This window comes from Macadamia integrifolia, chromosome 8 (genome assembly GCF_013358625.1).
Source record: "Macadamia integrifolia cultivar HAES 741 chromosome 8, SCU_Mint_v3, whole genome shotgun sequence".
Classification (NCBI taxonomy): domain Eukaryota; kingdom Viridiplantae; phylum Streptophyta; class Magnoliopsida; order Proteales; family Proteaceae; genus Macadamia; species Macadamia integrifolia.
The window spans coordinates 19,497,697-19,512,400 of NC_056564.1; the positions used below are offsets into that span (position 1 = coordinate 19,497,697).

The 14,704-nt window shown below is 40.6% G+C and overlaps 1 protein-coding gene across 3 annotated transcripts in view; it reads right to left on the reverse strand.

Annotated features, from left to right (window-relative positions):
* Positions 1–2,298: 2,298 nt before the first annotated feature.
* LOC122086443 (DNA mismatch repair protein MSH3) overlaps positions 2,299–14,704 on the reverse strand; it is a 43,509-nt gene continuing 31,103 nt past the window's right edge. The window contains exons 12-14 of one of the 3 annotated variants that reach the window (XR_006142421.1): positions 3,728–3,784; positions 3,438–3,513; positions 2,299–2,907 (exon numbers count right to left, since the gene is read on the reverse strand). Coding sequence is in view for 1 of the 3 variants with exons in the window: in XM_042655245.1 (XP_042511179.1) it covers positions 2,892–2,907; positions 3,438–3,784 (363 nt within the window). In the remaining 2 variants the exon portion in view is untranslated. Of the gene's footprint in view, positions 2,908–3,437; positions 3,785–14,704 lie in introns of all 3 variants that reach the window. The other 2 variants (XR_006142420.1, XM_042655245.1) reach the window with 2 other exon arrangements.

Here is a 14,704-nt window from a genome sequence, read left to right on the forward strand (position 1 = left end):
CATGTAATAGTCAAAGAAATAGAATCTAAAGTGTGAACCTAAGGAGAAGTGAACTATTCCATTCTTTGGCCGCTAGAAAGGGTTTAACGGCTAGTCTTGGATTTCACTTACAACCGAGCACTGACCATCAACCAAAAACTATAACTGACCGAGTTGACCTGTTAAAACCAAGCTATATAACCCCTTAAAAGCCTCTCTTTCACTCTCTGAGTTGTCCTAACCTCTCTCCTTTGTCAATCGTAGGTCTCAGTACTTGAATTGTCCATTGTAAATAGATATTGCCACGTTTGATCAATCCGATCCCCTCTCTCTTCTTGATTTTCTTTTTGGGCTATTCTATCCTACTAAACACTACTTGGTCAGCCTACTAGACACTAGTAAGGCCAACGGCCACCTACTCCTACACACACTCACCCTCACACATCTGAATATGACAAAGTTTGATCCACAACCTTCTCATATGGCGTCGGCGCTTCAAGCCAAAGCTGCCGCCACCGGCTCTCCTTAACAATGTAGGCTTCGAATCGTAATGCACTCTCTTCCATGAACCAATATACATTGGTGATGTGGGATCCCTCTCTTCCATATATTTAAGGGAGTGCTAGCCGGATGCCTTCATTCATTTTTTTATTTATTGAGGAGCATCTCTTGATGCTTGGGACTTGCAATCTTTGAATAGAGGGGACCACAGTGCAGCCCACATCCATATTAGTTTTGGATTTTTTTTTTTTTTTTTGGGGTGGGGGGAGGGGTGTTGGGAGTCCAAATCCTCTGCTGTGAGTGGTAAGTGGCAGTTAGCATCCAAAGAGGCCATGGCATCCACCACCAGCCTTTGGATGTTCATTGCCGTACACTGCCTCACCGCAAAGGATCCGAGCACAGAGAGTTGTTTGTGTTTTTTGGCTTTGCTAGTAGGCCACTAGATCCCATTAATTTAGACCTCAAAGTAACATTTTTTAACTTTGGTACGGACTAAGTTTTATTTCATTTAATATAGAGAAGGCCAGAAGGGAGAATTCCTTGGGGAAATAAAAACTCCTCCACCCATGGTGTGACCATGTGATTAGGTTCTTGTGTCATCGTTTTATCTCCACACTTTGTCTAGGATCACTTTATTGCCTAAACGAGAATAATATGACTAGGGTTGTCAGGAAACATCCAACTTTTCAAAGACAGTATGTCAAGGAAATCAATACTTTAGTCCCTTCTATGGTTCCACAGCTCCTCCATTCCAACAAGTCAGAATTAAGAACATTCAACAAACAATCTCGCAATTTTGGGACTGAAAAAGATAAAGGGTTTTGGCATTTTGCTAAACGTAATTCGACTTTTCATAGAGGACCATTATGGATACAATGCCAATGCATCTTGTGGCATTACGACTATGGCTAGATGAAGGCAGACTATATAAAATTTATTCTTTAGATTATTGATTGGTCGTCATTATCCTCTTTCCTCAAGACTCTTGAGGGGTTAGAGTTTTCAAAAAAAGGGAAAAAACGAAAGGAGATCCTCTCAAGAGTATCAGTACCTCCAACACACAATAGATGGCTGGGAGGCACTTAGGGGTGCTTGCCCGGTGCTAGAGAGACTGACACACTTGAGAGGATCCATGTCCAAAAAGCCTACTTAACAGCTAAACATATAAGAGCACAAACACAACAATTGTCAATTTCCTTATGATTCAAGAGGTCGTTCAAGCATCTTCCCACTTTGAAGTGGTTGTGATTTAATCTAAATATATCATCATTCAATCCTTCATAGTAAGCATTTTTATATTTGGACTCTTGATTGGTATTTTTTTTCCTTCTTTTTTACAAGGGTGCAATATAAATATCTGTATTTGCTACAATAAGATTCTAACCACTTGCCTATGATGACGTGGTTGTCCAATCATTCATGGTAAGCAATTTTTATATTTGAGCTCTTGCTATGGGAGAGGGTCCTATACGCCAGAGTACAATTTCGCACCAATAGAGAGAATCATCCAATAGATGTGGGCACTTAACAAGAAGGGGCTTGGGACAAATGGGTAAGCATTAGCATGTGAAAGGGCTTGAAAAAACAGAATTGGTGTCGTGCGCTTCCATAGCCTGATTCTACCACGGGCTGGAATGTTGTAGTCTGTAGACCTAAATTCTAAAATTTCCAATTCACAAGTCAAGATCCAGTTCAATCAGAATTTGCCACATGGCAAAACATAATTGAGAACTACTCAGGAATGCATGTACATACATAGTAGATATGGAGAATAAATGATTGATTTTGAGACTGAAATTTGAAATTTGAAATTTGATGTGGTCAAACTCGGAATCCTCTAAATATCCAATTGTCAGATTTGCCACATCATCCCAGGGTGGTAAAATCAGACCATAAATCATTACAATTAGATGCATCCACATTTTGTATCAAAATACTGTTGCAGCACTTCATAAAAAAATTAAAATAAATAAAATACTGTAGTAGCAGGGTGGGGGGGGGGGGGAAGTACGGTTATGAGCAAAAATTGCTGGATATCTTATCCTGTTAGAACAATCATCATAAAATATGATTATTGAACTTGGTAAAACTCTTTGGATGTTCCTGGTGGGGGTCAATTGGCTCTATGTAGGATGTTTGGGTTATAGATCAACACTTCCAAATCAGCTCCGCTATCCACAATAAGATCCATAACAAACCTCAATGACTGTACAACTGGATGGCATGACCTGGCTTGGGGAGGGGGAATGTAAGGTCAAATTTATAGATGCAGCACATAGAACCACTAATAGAAGTTTACCTTTAACTCGTAAACTTGCAATTCCCATGTCAAAGAAAACCTTTCGGTGAGCTTCTCAGCAAATGGTATATACAAATGATATTCAGCAAACACTCGCGTGTTCATTTAGTTTTCAGGAGCGTATTCCTCTGCAAAACATAAAAGCTTTTTCAAGATATAATAAGATATTATAAAGAGGAAGATTAGAACACACCAACTTTTTGGGGAGTTGGATGAGACACAATCATGTCTACACAGAGATTGCTGCAATGAGAGGGATGATATAGGACATAGGCATTTTCAACCACAAAACACACAGGCCTCAACTAATAGGTTGAACATGCTCTGTGGTCTCCATAATTAATGGTCGACACAGTCCATAAGTAGCCATATCAACTGTATCGCTGGCATTTACCAACAAGTGGCTATTTAGGGTGCAAACTTCGTCCTTGCATCAAAAGTCCAAGATAATACTTTCTTGTTCTTGTCTGGAATAGGGGTTTGCATCCATTAAAGTTTGCATTTTTTTTAATTTTTTTCACATTTTAAGAAAAATGCTGCGATTTTGTCTTGAGAATTTCAGAGAAAGATGAGTTGATTCCAACAAGAACACCCACACCCTCCTTTGATCCTCTGCAAGTAAAACCCCTTATATTTCCAAGGAAAAAATCAGTTTTACCTGTTTAGTATTCTCAAAGCAATGGTTCTAGCATGCTTCAAAGACTGGTAGCTATTCTCAGTGGCCTCATCAGCTACTGCAGATTTCAATTCCATAAAGAATTTATCATAAAGATCACCCAATTCTTCCAAGCCCTCCATCCCATCCATTGAAGAACAAGCAGAAAATTCATCTCCATTCAAACAGTAGTTAGATGTGAAGAAATTTTCATGTGCTACATTTTCTTTATGAACCGATGGTGCACCCAGCAACAATTTATGTGCCAATTGGGTTCCCATTTGGGTGCTTACCACTTCCTCCAACGTTGCAGCCATGACAGCAGCTCGTGAGATACACGAATAAGGTAGCTGCAGAAAAATAGCATACAAGTAACTAGACTACTAGAGTTCCAAAAAACTGACAAGCAGACCTTAACAAATAACAGAGTTCAGAAAAGGAGAGGACAACTAAATTGCTTATAATACGAAGATGAATGAAACTTTGAAACACAAATATCTTGCAGGTACAAAACTAAGGAAGCATCAGCAACTATTTCCAAGAGAAGCCAGTTCAAACCTGAGAGACATGGACATTGTCAGCTTGGCAATCGAAGCCACACCAATGCTTCTCTAATTCTACCTCCTTTTAAATAAGAAACTACTTTGTGTTTATTTAACCACAAACGGTTATCTAATATCTGATTGAAATGAGCAATGTCAAATTCATAGCCTGACTAATGAGCAGATGCGTACACATTAGCAGCAGTTTCCAGTGACAGATGAAAAATGCATATATCTAGCATCATCAGATGAACACTTCAAACACCAGGTTCAAAAATAATCCATGGAATATTTCCTAGTATAGATAATGAAAACTACTTTTCCAACATTGAGCTTGGGCTTGCAAGAACATGGAAAGAGGTTTTATCATGTTGAAAGTGGCAAAAAATGTCAGTCAAACCGTTTTTACTCACTCTGATTTGTGGACAATCGAACAGGATTCATGTCGCTGGCTCCAAATAGGGCTACAATAGTGCAGCGATTTAACCCCCCCCCCCAAAAAAAAAAAAACATAATATATATATGCATTTAATAGGTAACTAATGCGGGGCCGGTGGGCCCCACGAGTACCAACCCGATTGGATGTGGGCCCAATTAAATGAAAAGCATAAATATCAGAATCAATGGCAGTTTTGTAAATTGTAATATTCCTAGAATTCCCAAGGAGTTATTAGCAAATAAATAAGCAACAGGATATGGAAAGGATTATTATTTATTGCTTAGGGTCAAACTAGGAATAACATTCACTTGATGGCAGGGTGTAAATAAGAAGTTAAAGGAGGGGTATTAATATGGAATGAAACAAAAGACTGTCACAAAAGACAAAAGGCTTATGTAACGTATGAGTGGAGAGGGGTTATATGGCAGTGGGACTTAAAAGTATAGGATAGAGGAGAATAAAAGGAGAGGGGAAGGGTAACCTTGGAAAATATTAATATGACTTTAACACAAAAGGACAACAGTAATAAAGAAGGATAATGACTAAGAGAGGAAAAGAAGCTTTAGGTTCTTCTTCCTTCAGACTGAATGGTGGTGAAAAACCAGGAACTCCTCAATTCGATCCAGTAATGAACCCATTAGCCCAACTTCTCAAGATTTTTCAGATTTGAACTCCCAACCCTTTGTACTCTAAAACCACCACAAGGATCAATGGTTGTAGCAATCAAGAAAAGTGAATAAGATCCCTGAAACAAGACCTGGCAGAAATCATAGAACAGCTTAGTTGCAAGTCAAGGTCTTCCACGTTTGGTGCAGTATTGAGAACTTATATGAAGGGGTTTGGGTCGCCTAGAAGAGGGCTTCCTTCGCTCATAATCTCAGCCCAAACAGATCAAGGGAGAGGCAGATCGACCCACCTGATTAGGACAGCAGCTGTCGCCCAGAAACAGAGCACAGGTAACAGTGGCTCAAGGATTAAGGACAGGTTGAGTTACAGGGTTCTGGTAGTGAACCAGAGGTAGTTGCAGATCTAACAGGGGTGTCTAGATGGATTTGTGCTGAACCTAATATTCATATGTCGTTTGTTCCCTTCCCCATGTCCCCACTTGAAACTTAAGTAAGAATTTATGTGTTTTTCCGTCTAGATTAATATTGCTTTTGGCTACTTTGTTTATTAGTCTCACTTTATCTTGCATGCTTAATCGTGTTTACTGAGATTCTTTGGTCTTATTTACCTAAGCCCCTTGAGTTAACCCTACCTAGTTAGTTAATTTTGTAGGAGACCTAGTCACCTAAGAACCCCTCCTACATCATCTTGGTATCAAAGCAGGGTTTTGTCTAGGTTGAGGGTAATTAAGTACTGTTGTCCCTTGTGTACATGTCTTATCTTTTGAGGTCTAGTCTCCGTCACCGCTTGTCCGTGGTCGAGTCTGAGCTAAGAGAGCGATACCATAGATTAGAGGACACCCTTTTCTTTCTTAAGTTGGCGGGACCAAATAACATTGGACGTTATTCCCTCCAAAAGCATATACTTGAGAGGGAGATTTCTGACCTCAAGATTGAAAGGGCTAGCTGCTTATCTCAATTGGAGATCCTGAGTAGACCTTGAGTCTTTGGTGGCAACCGTACCTTTAGCTGCCCATCTCCTTATGTCCACTCGTAGTGGTAGAGCATACCAGGATATGTCTACCCCTCCTAGCACCGCCACCCAATCGGAGCAACTGGCTGAATTCATGAAAGCCATTCAAACCATACAGGAAACACAAGCTATCCATCTCCAAGCCCTTACCGATAAGTTGGCTGCCCTCGAGACAAGTGCCCAAAACCCCGATGGACGGTAAGGCCGTAACATAACTGGCACTGAACCTAGGGGCAGAGGCCCTAACCCTGAGGAAGTAAACGAAAATAACCAGACTGACAGTTATGACTAGATAGGGGATAACTTCCAAGGACTAAGACGTGGTAGGGATCAGGTTAGGGGTCGAGGCCCACCGCCAAGACGCCAAACTCAATATGGAGATGATGAGGGCTATGAGCACCATGATAGCAGCTTTGATGTCAGACGGATGATTAAGGTAGACGCCCCTACCTACGATGGTCAGATTGATGCTAGGATCCTTCTGGATTGGATCAAGCAGATGGATAGGTACTTCAATTTCTATGATATGCTAGAGGAAGTCCGCTACCGGTTTGCTAAGTTCAAGCTTATTGGAGCTGCCCAGGACTTCTGGACAAACCTAGAGTACCAGGAAGACCACCTAGGACTTGAGCCAATCACCACCTGGGTAGAGATACAAGAGCGGCTCAAGAGGGAATTTTTGCCTATCACTTATAGGCTCCAGTTGATGAATGAAGAATATTGAAAACAAGAATAAACCCCCAAACCCCTCACGGTTCTCTCTCTCTCTCGTTCTCTCATCTTTCTCTCTCGCCTCTTTCCTCCCTTACTCTCTTGGCTCTCTCTTCTCTCAATCTTCTTGTCTCGCCTCCCTTTCTTTCTTTTCAGTCTTATCTCTTTTTTTTTTTCTGCTGCTGAGTTGTTACTACTGCACCTGCTACCTTACCTCACTGCTGCTGCAACACATTGCTGGTGTTACAAAATTGCTGCTGCTGTTGCACCTACTGCCTTACCTCACTGCTACTGCAACATATTCCTGTCGTTATAAAATTACTGCTGCAACATATTTCTGCCGGTACAAAACTGCTCTGCTGCACACTGCTGCCTTTACACCACTGCTGCTACTCTCTCTACAATTGGCTGGATGTATCTTCTTCAACAAAAAGTAGACTACAACCTCTTTATTTTGGAGAACCTAGATTTCTTCTTCTCTCCTCAGATCTGAATAGCAGTATGGTAAAGTATTAAACTAAATCCTCCCCACCTCCCTTAATCCCTATTATATATATTGCAACCCATTGACGTTGAAGTCTGCCTTTGCCCTTTGTTTGTGCCTATTTTATCGATTGTTGCATATCTAATTTGGGTGTCTAGATGGATTTGTGCTGAACCTAATATTCATATGTCGTTTGTTCCCTTCCCCATGTCCCCACTTGAAATTTGAGTAAGAATTTATGTGTTTTTCCGTCTAGATTAATATTGTTTTTGGCTACTTTGTTTATTAGTCTCGCTTTATCTTGCATGCTTAATCGTGTTTGCTGAGATTCTTTGGTCTTATTTACCTAAGCCCCTTGAGTTAACCCTACCTAGTTAGTTAATCTTGTAGGAGACCTAGTCACCTAGGAACCCCTCCTACATCAGTAACGTTGCCAAAACAATGGAGTAAAAGTTGAAATAAACCCTCCCAGCAAGATAAATTAGTAAATTAGGAAGAAAGAAGATGTCCCACAGAAGCATCAAGGATCATGCAAAGTCAATGTCAGAAACCAACACAATTCCCATAGTAAAGTTGCAAAAAAAAATTGCCCAATTAACCAGATAAAGTAGCTAACGCAGTGCAAATCTTGAACCAGTGAGAGATCAGCTAGTGATAGGATTGTAGGGAAAAAGGACACACCAGATTAAGAGAAATTGGTCTGAACTTCAAATCAATAGCCCAGTGTATCAGGTAAAATAAGAAGGTAAAGTATGATCTAGTTCTGATGGCTAGAAAGCAACCAGAAAATTCAAATCATTACAGGGAATTCTGGAGATTGAAACAGAGCTCCAAACTGAGTTTAGAACTGATTCTAGCAGGGAAATAGCATTAAACTCGAAACAGGAATCAGAATGTAAAGAAACCAGTATTTGAAGCAATGGACTAGAAATAGGATTTTAGGTTTGCAATCTGAACTGATTTGAGAACTAGAAACAAAAAGTAGTTTCTGAATCAAAATTAGGTAGAATACTAATTAATAAACTAACAAACCAGCAAGGAAACAGAACTAGAAAGAAGATAAAACAGAAATTGAAAGGAAGATATGATCAAGGAAGATATGATCAAGAAGCCACCTGATCAGTAGGGGTGGAATCCCACCAGGGTTCACTACTGAGAATCACAACAGTGAAACACTCTTCAATCCCACAAGAGTAAAGATACCTGAATCCCACAGAAGCAAGCCTAAATTCACAGAGCAAACAAAGCAATTCCTTTCAATAATTGATCCAAAATTTGTGTGTAGGGCATATAGCCCTTTCATATTATTTAAATAAAATTTCAAAAAGACGATCTCAAACTAAGCCTAAAACTAAACTGACTAGGTCTATAAAATAATAAAGAAAAGACACTGAAACTAGTCTGGATTTATAGAAACCTAATCCAGTCCAACAATTACAATATAATAAGAAATAGGACTCCTTAACCCCAACTACTACAATATAATAAGAAATAGGACTCCTTAACTGACACAATAACTGAATAAATTATTCCAGATAATGCTGAACTTAGAGACCTATTTCAACCTAACTAAAACACTTTAGTAATAACTAAAATAAGAAAAAAGAATAGGACTTTAAATAGACTAACAGATAAAGTAACCCTGAATTACCACCACCTACCAATATTTTAGGGCAATAAAGTGGCGTATTACAAAGAAAACCTATTATTCCAGATAATGCTGAACTTAGAGACCTATTTCAACCTAACTAAAACACTTTAGTAATAACTAAAATAAGAAAAAAGAATAGGACTTTAAATAGACTAACAGATAAAGTAACCCTGAATTACCACCACCTACCAATATTTTAGGGCAATAAAGTGGCGTATTACAAAGAAAACCTATTATTCCAGATAATGCTGAACTTAGAGACCTATTTCAACCTAACTAAAACACTTTAGTAATAACTAAAATAAGAAAAAAGAATAGGACTTTAAATAGACTAACAGATAAAGTAACCCTGAATTACTACCACCTACCAATATTTTAGGGCAATAAAGTGGCCTATTACAAAGAAAACCTATTGGACCAAAGGCCCACCACATGTAACCCAATTCAAGGCTTATTGCCACTAAAATAAGCCCACAGATGGGATTAATATGCATCAGTAGCTCATTGGAACTCAAAGCAGAATACTGGACCCTGAGAAAAGGAAACGTAATAATGCACTGGATAATCAATTTAAGATGCTTGCAATATTAAACATTCCATAGATGTTAAACTATAGATATTTCAGAATATTAATTTCATAAAATTGTTATAGCAGCTACACAATATATTTCTGCTTTTGCTTTACATTTATAATCAGAAGCGTTATTGTAAAGACAAGTAAACAATAAAAGTATACAAAAGAGCAAAGCCCCTGACAACATGGGCCAAAATGAGGTCATTTTTGTCTTGAGGTTATTAGACACCCAACATTACAGGTTCTACTGCACCAAAGATAGGAAATGAGATAATACCTCTTCACTTTTCCTTTTCGTTTCATTTCAGCATAACTTGTGGGGAAAATAACGCTCAATGATCACACGGCCCCCTGTGCCAGCACGGGGGCCAATGAGGGGGCACAGAAGGGCATCAACAAGGGGTGGATGTTTTTGGCTTTCACAAGGGCGGGGGCATCATTTTGCCGCCCTCTGTGTTCAAGCGCAGGGGCCGTGTGATCAGGGAGCGTTCTTTTCCCTATAATTTAACAACAATTTACCATATTTAAGCACCATGTGAACCAAGGCACTGACTGCCTAGGCATTGTAATGCAGGAGTAGATCACAAGAAACTTAACCCCCACAATTGATAAACCTCAAACAAGACAAATAGAACCAGAAAACAAATAAATAAGACCATCAAATAAACCCCCAAGGACATAATACCAATACAGGAGCAAAACCAGCCCAAACCCCACCCCAATGGGAGAGAGAAAGACTTGCAATATAGCTGGACAGAGAGAGGTGCGGCCAGGTCTATAGGGCTCCAATTGAGCTGCAAATTTGGTCGATTATAAGGCCCAGGTAGGGTACAAAAACCCCCAAGTTCGAAGAACTTCTAACGGTTGGTTGTAAAGTTATGAACTTCCTTGATTTTCTGACCAAGGAGAGAGAAATTGACAGAATTCTACAAAACAGCAACTGGACAATCTGGACAGCTTCATGAGGAGGACTAAGTACTCCAACCATGACTTCTAAAAACCCTTAACAATAGCTCCTTGATCAGATTCATAATAAAGGAGAAGAGAGCGATCGCAGACTTCAAGAATGGGGAATTCATGGCTATTGATTCTGACTTTGAAGACTTGGACAAATCTAAATTCTTCTTACACTAAACAATTAATAACAGTAAATAATTTGCAAAAAATAAAGGAATGACAAGGGGAATATGGGAGAGGAGTGGCTATCTCGGCCCGGACTTCTCACCCACAGCTAACCCGACTGTTTAAGCAATTGACTGCAATCATTCATTATTCAAATCTGAGAATTGAGAGTACATATGTGATGGGGGCATCAAGACGTATAGCCGAAGGAAGAAGAAGACCCAACCTTCTTTGTGGTTGGAGGATTAAAAGAAGGAAGAAGAAGAAAGGAAGGCTCGATCCAGCACTGGATCGAGTCCTCTCCTTCCAAATTTTGCCAAGATTGTGTGGCCCCCACCAAATCTGATAGTTTCATAGTTTTATTGCCTAGGATTTTGTTTATTTGAGTCTTTAAGTTAATTAAGAAACTAAGTAATTATCCTATTGATTTCTTTTTAGAAAGTTTCTTTATTTCTGAAGTAGCATTCCTAGAATAATCTTTTCTTTTTACTAATTAGTCTCTTATTTATGTAAGGCCATTGGCCACGGTTCTAATCAATGAATGATAATTGAAAAAAAACAGCCAATGAGCAAACCCCCCACCCCTCTCACGATTCTCTCTCTCTTTCAATCTCGTCTTTCTCACCCTCTCTTTCTCGCCTTTTCTCTCTTTATTCTCTCTCGGTTCTCTCTTCTCTTACCTCCCTCCCTCTCTTACTTTTATACCTTTTCTCATTGGAACTATTGCTGGATTGTTGACTCGAACTACTATTGTATACTGTTACTGTTGCTGCTTATTGTCTACTGCTGCTGGCCAACATCTGCTGCTGCTACTACCTTTTGATGTTGAACTGTTGCTGCTGCCTTTGATGCTGAACTGCTGCTGATCTTCTCTTCAATACTGGGTTGCTGTTATCCTTTACGACAAGGACTGGGCTGCTACTGATCTCTTTTCAACAATCGGACTGCTGTTGGACATCTTCTTCGAATCTAGGTTCTCTCCCTTTATTCTCAAGCCTGGGCAGCAGATAAGTATAGAGTAAACCCTTCCATTCCCTCCATTATCCCCTCATTATTTACCCTATTACTTCCATTAAAACCCACCCCCCTTTTGCCATTGTTTAACCTTTTATTTACTACACTGTTTGCCTTAAGTATTGTTGGTCTTCTTATTACTAGTACAACTGATTTTAGAGCATATTGCATATGGTTTCTATCTACTTTTGATGCTTAATAAACTAGTGCTATACCCTAATTTTGGTTGCTGCCATGTTCCCTACCCCATTTTTCCCCTTGAAACTTGAGTGATTTTATGTGTTTTTCTTCCTAGATTATTATTTCCCTTTGCTACTTTGTTTATTAGTCTTATTCTATTTTGCATGTTAAATCTTGTTTGCTGAGTTTATTTTGTCCTGTCTACCCAAGTCCCTTGAGGTAACCCTACCTAGTTAGTTAATCTTGTAGGAAACCTAGTCCCTAAGAACCCCTCTACATCATCTTGGTATCAGAGGATGGTTTTGTCTAGGTTTAGGGTAATTAGGTACTGTTGTCCCTTGTTTACATGTCTTACCTTTCGAGGTCTAGTCTCCGTCACCATCCGTCCATAGTCGAGTCGGAGCTAAGAGAGCGATACCATAGATTAGAGGACACCCTATTTTTTCTTAAGTTGGTGGGACCAAATAGCATTGGACGCTATTCCCTCCAAAAGCACATACTTGAGAGGGAGATTTTTTACTTCAAGATTGAAAGGGCTAACTACTTGTCTCAATTGGAGATTTTGAGTAGACCTTAAGTCTTTGGTGGCAACCGTACCTTGGCTGTCCATCTCCTTATGTCCACTCGTAGTGGTAGAGCATACCAGGATATGTCTGACCTCCTAGCGCCTCCACCGAATCTGAGCAACTGGCTGAATTCATGAAAGCCGTCCAAGCCATACAGGAAACACAAGTTACCCATCTCCAAGCCCTTACCGATAAGTCGACTGCCCTCGAGACAAGTGCCCAAAACCCTGATGGACGGCAAGGCCGTAACACAACTGGCACTGAACCTAGGGGCAGAGGCCCTAACCCTGAGGAAGTAAATGAGAATAACCAGACTGATGGTTATGACCAGATAGGGAATAACTTCTAAGGCCTAGGGCATGGTAGGGATCGACGTAGGGGTCGAGGCCCACGGCCAAGACGCCAAACCTAATATGGAGATGATGAGGGTTATGAGCACCCTGATAGGGGCTTTGATGTCAGACGGATGATTAAGGTAGATGCCCCTACCTAAAATGGTCAGATTGATGCTAGGATCCTTCTGGATTGGATCAAGCAGATGGATAGGTACTTCGATTTCTACGATATACCAAAGGAAGTCTGCTATCGATTTGCTAAGTTCAAGCTTATTGGAGCTGCCCAGGACTTCTTGACAAACCTAAAGTACCAGGAGGACCACCTAGGACTTGAGCCAATCACTACCTGGGTAGAGATGCAAGAGCGGCTCAAGAGGGAATTTTTGCCTATAACTTATAGGCTCCAGTTGTTGAATGAAATGAATACCCTGAAGTAAGGAAAGTTGATTGTGACCGAATATGTGAGCAAGTTCAATGAATTGAAAATTAGAAGCCGTATTAGGGAGGATGTTGAGCAAGCACTATCCAGATTCTTTACCGGACTCAACTCCAAAATTCAGTCTCGTATGGCACCCCACCTGGTGCGAGATGTTCCAAAGGCCTTCAGGATAGCCCTTGAGGTGGAATCCTCCATGAGAACTTATTCTCAGAGGAAGAGCTACCAAGCTAGGGAGTCCCAATTTAGAAAACCACCCCAAGGCTCAACTGGATTTCCAAACCCACTACTGCACCACAGAGTCAATTTGACAAGGGTAAAGAAATTTTGGGAGAAGCACCCAAGAGTAGTAGGCAACAATAGTGCTTCAAGTGTCGCGGGTTTGGTCACTTCTCCAGAGAGTGTCCCAATAAGAATCTTTGTCTGAGAGCAGACCCCTGAAGAAAGTGACCAAGAGGGGTTTCAGGACCATGAGTATGAAGACCATAGACTAGATGAGACCATATCTGATGAGGACACCGAGGAGACCGGTGACCTCAAGCTTGGCATTGTGTGTTGCATGGTCTCACAACCTAAGAGTAACGATGATTGGCGACGACCTAATATTTTCATCACTTACACGTCATCAGGGCAAGAACTGCCGCATCACCATAGACAGCGGGAGTTGCATGAATGTGGTCGCCAAGAGCGTTGTTGCTCTAATGGGCCTCAAACTTGAACCCCACCCCAAGCCTTACAAGGTTGCCTGGGTTGATCAGTCTACCATTCCCGTTAATCTGAGATGTTTAGTTCCCCTACACTTTGTAGGATATGAGGATCGAGTGTGGTGTGATGTCCTAGAGATGGATGTTGCCCACATCATCCTAGGTAGACCCTAGTTATATGATCGGGATGTCACCAATTACGGAAAGTCTAACACCTCTGTCTTTGAGTTCAAAGGGAAGAAGATTAGACTGACCCCCCGTGCCCCTAGGGAAGTTAGGGTTCCAGAACACGAGGGAAGTACATCCAAACACACCCCCACCAAAACACTCAACATTTTAAATCAACAACAATTTGAAGGAGTGTCAAGAGTCAGGGGTGATTTATGCTCTAGTTGCCGTACAAAGTAATATCGATAGGTCACGTTTATTCATTGAGGCAATGAGGCTCCTAGAGAAGTGTGACCCTTGTTGAGGAAATTCGAGAGGTTTTTCCCTGGGGAACTACCTAATAAGTTACCCCTATGCGTGACATCCAGCACGCTATTGACTTAGTTCCAGGACCCTCTCTCCCGAACTTATCCCATTACCGAATGAATCCCAAAGAACATGCTGAACTCAAACAGCAAGAGGATGAACTGCTACAGAAGGGATTCATTAGGGAAAGCCTTAGCCCGTGTGTTGTACCTGCCTTGCTCACACCAAATAAAGATGGCATCTGGCGTATGTATGTTGATAGTAGGGCCATCAATAAGATCACCATCAAGTATAGGTTCTCTATCCCTAGGCTTGATGACATGTTGGATATGATGGCCAACTCTTCGATCTTTTCAAAGATTGATCTCAAGAGCGGATACCACCAGATTAGGGTTAGGCC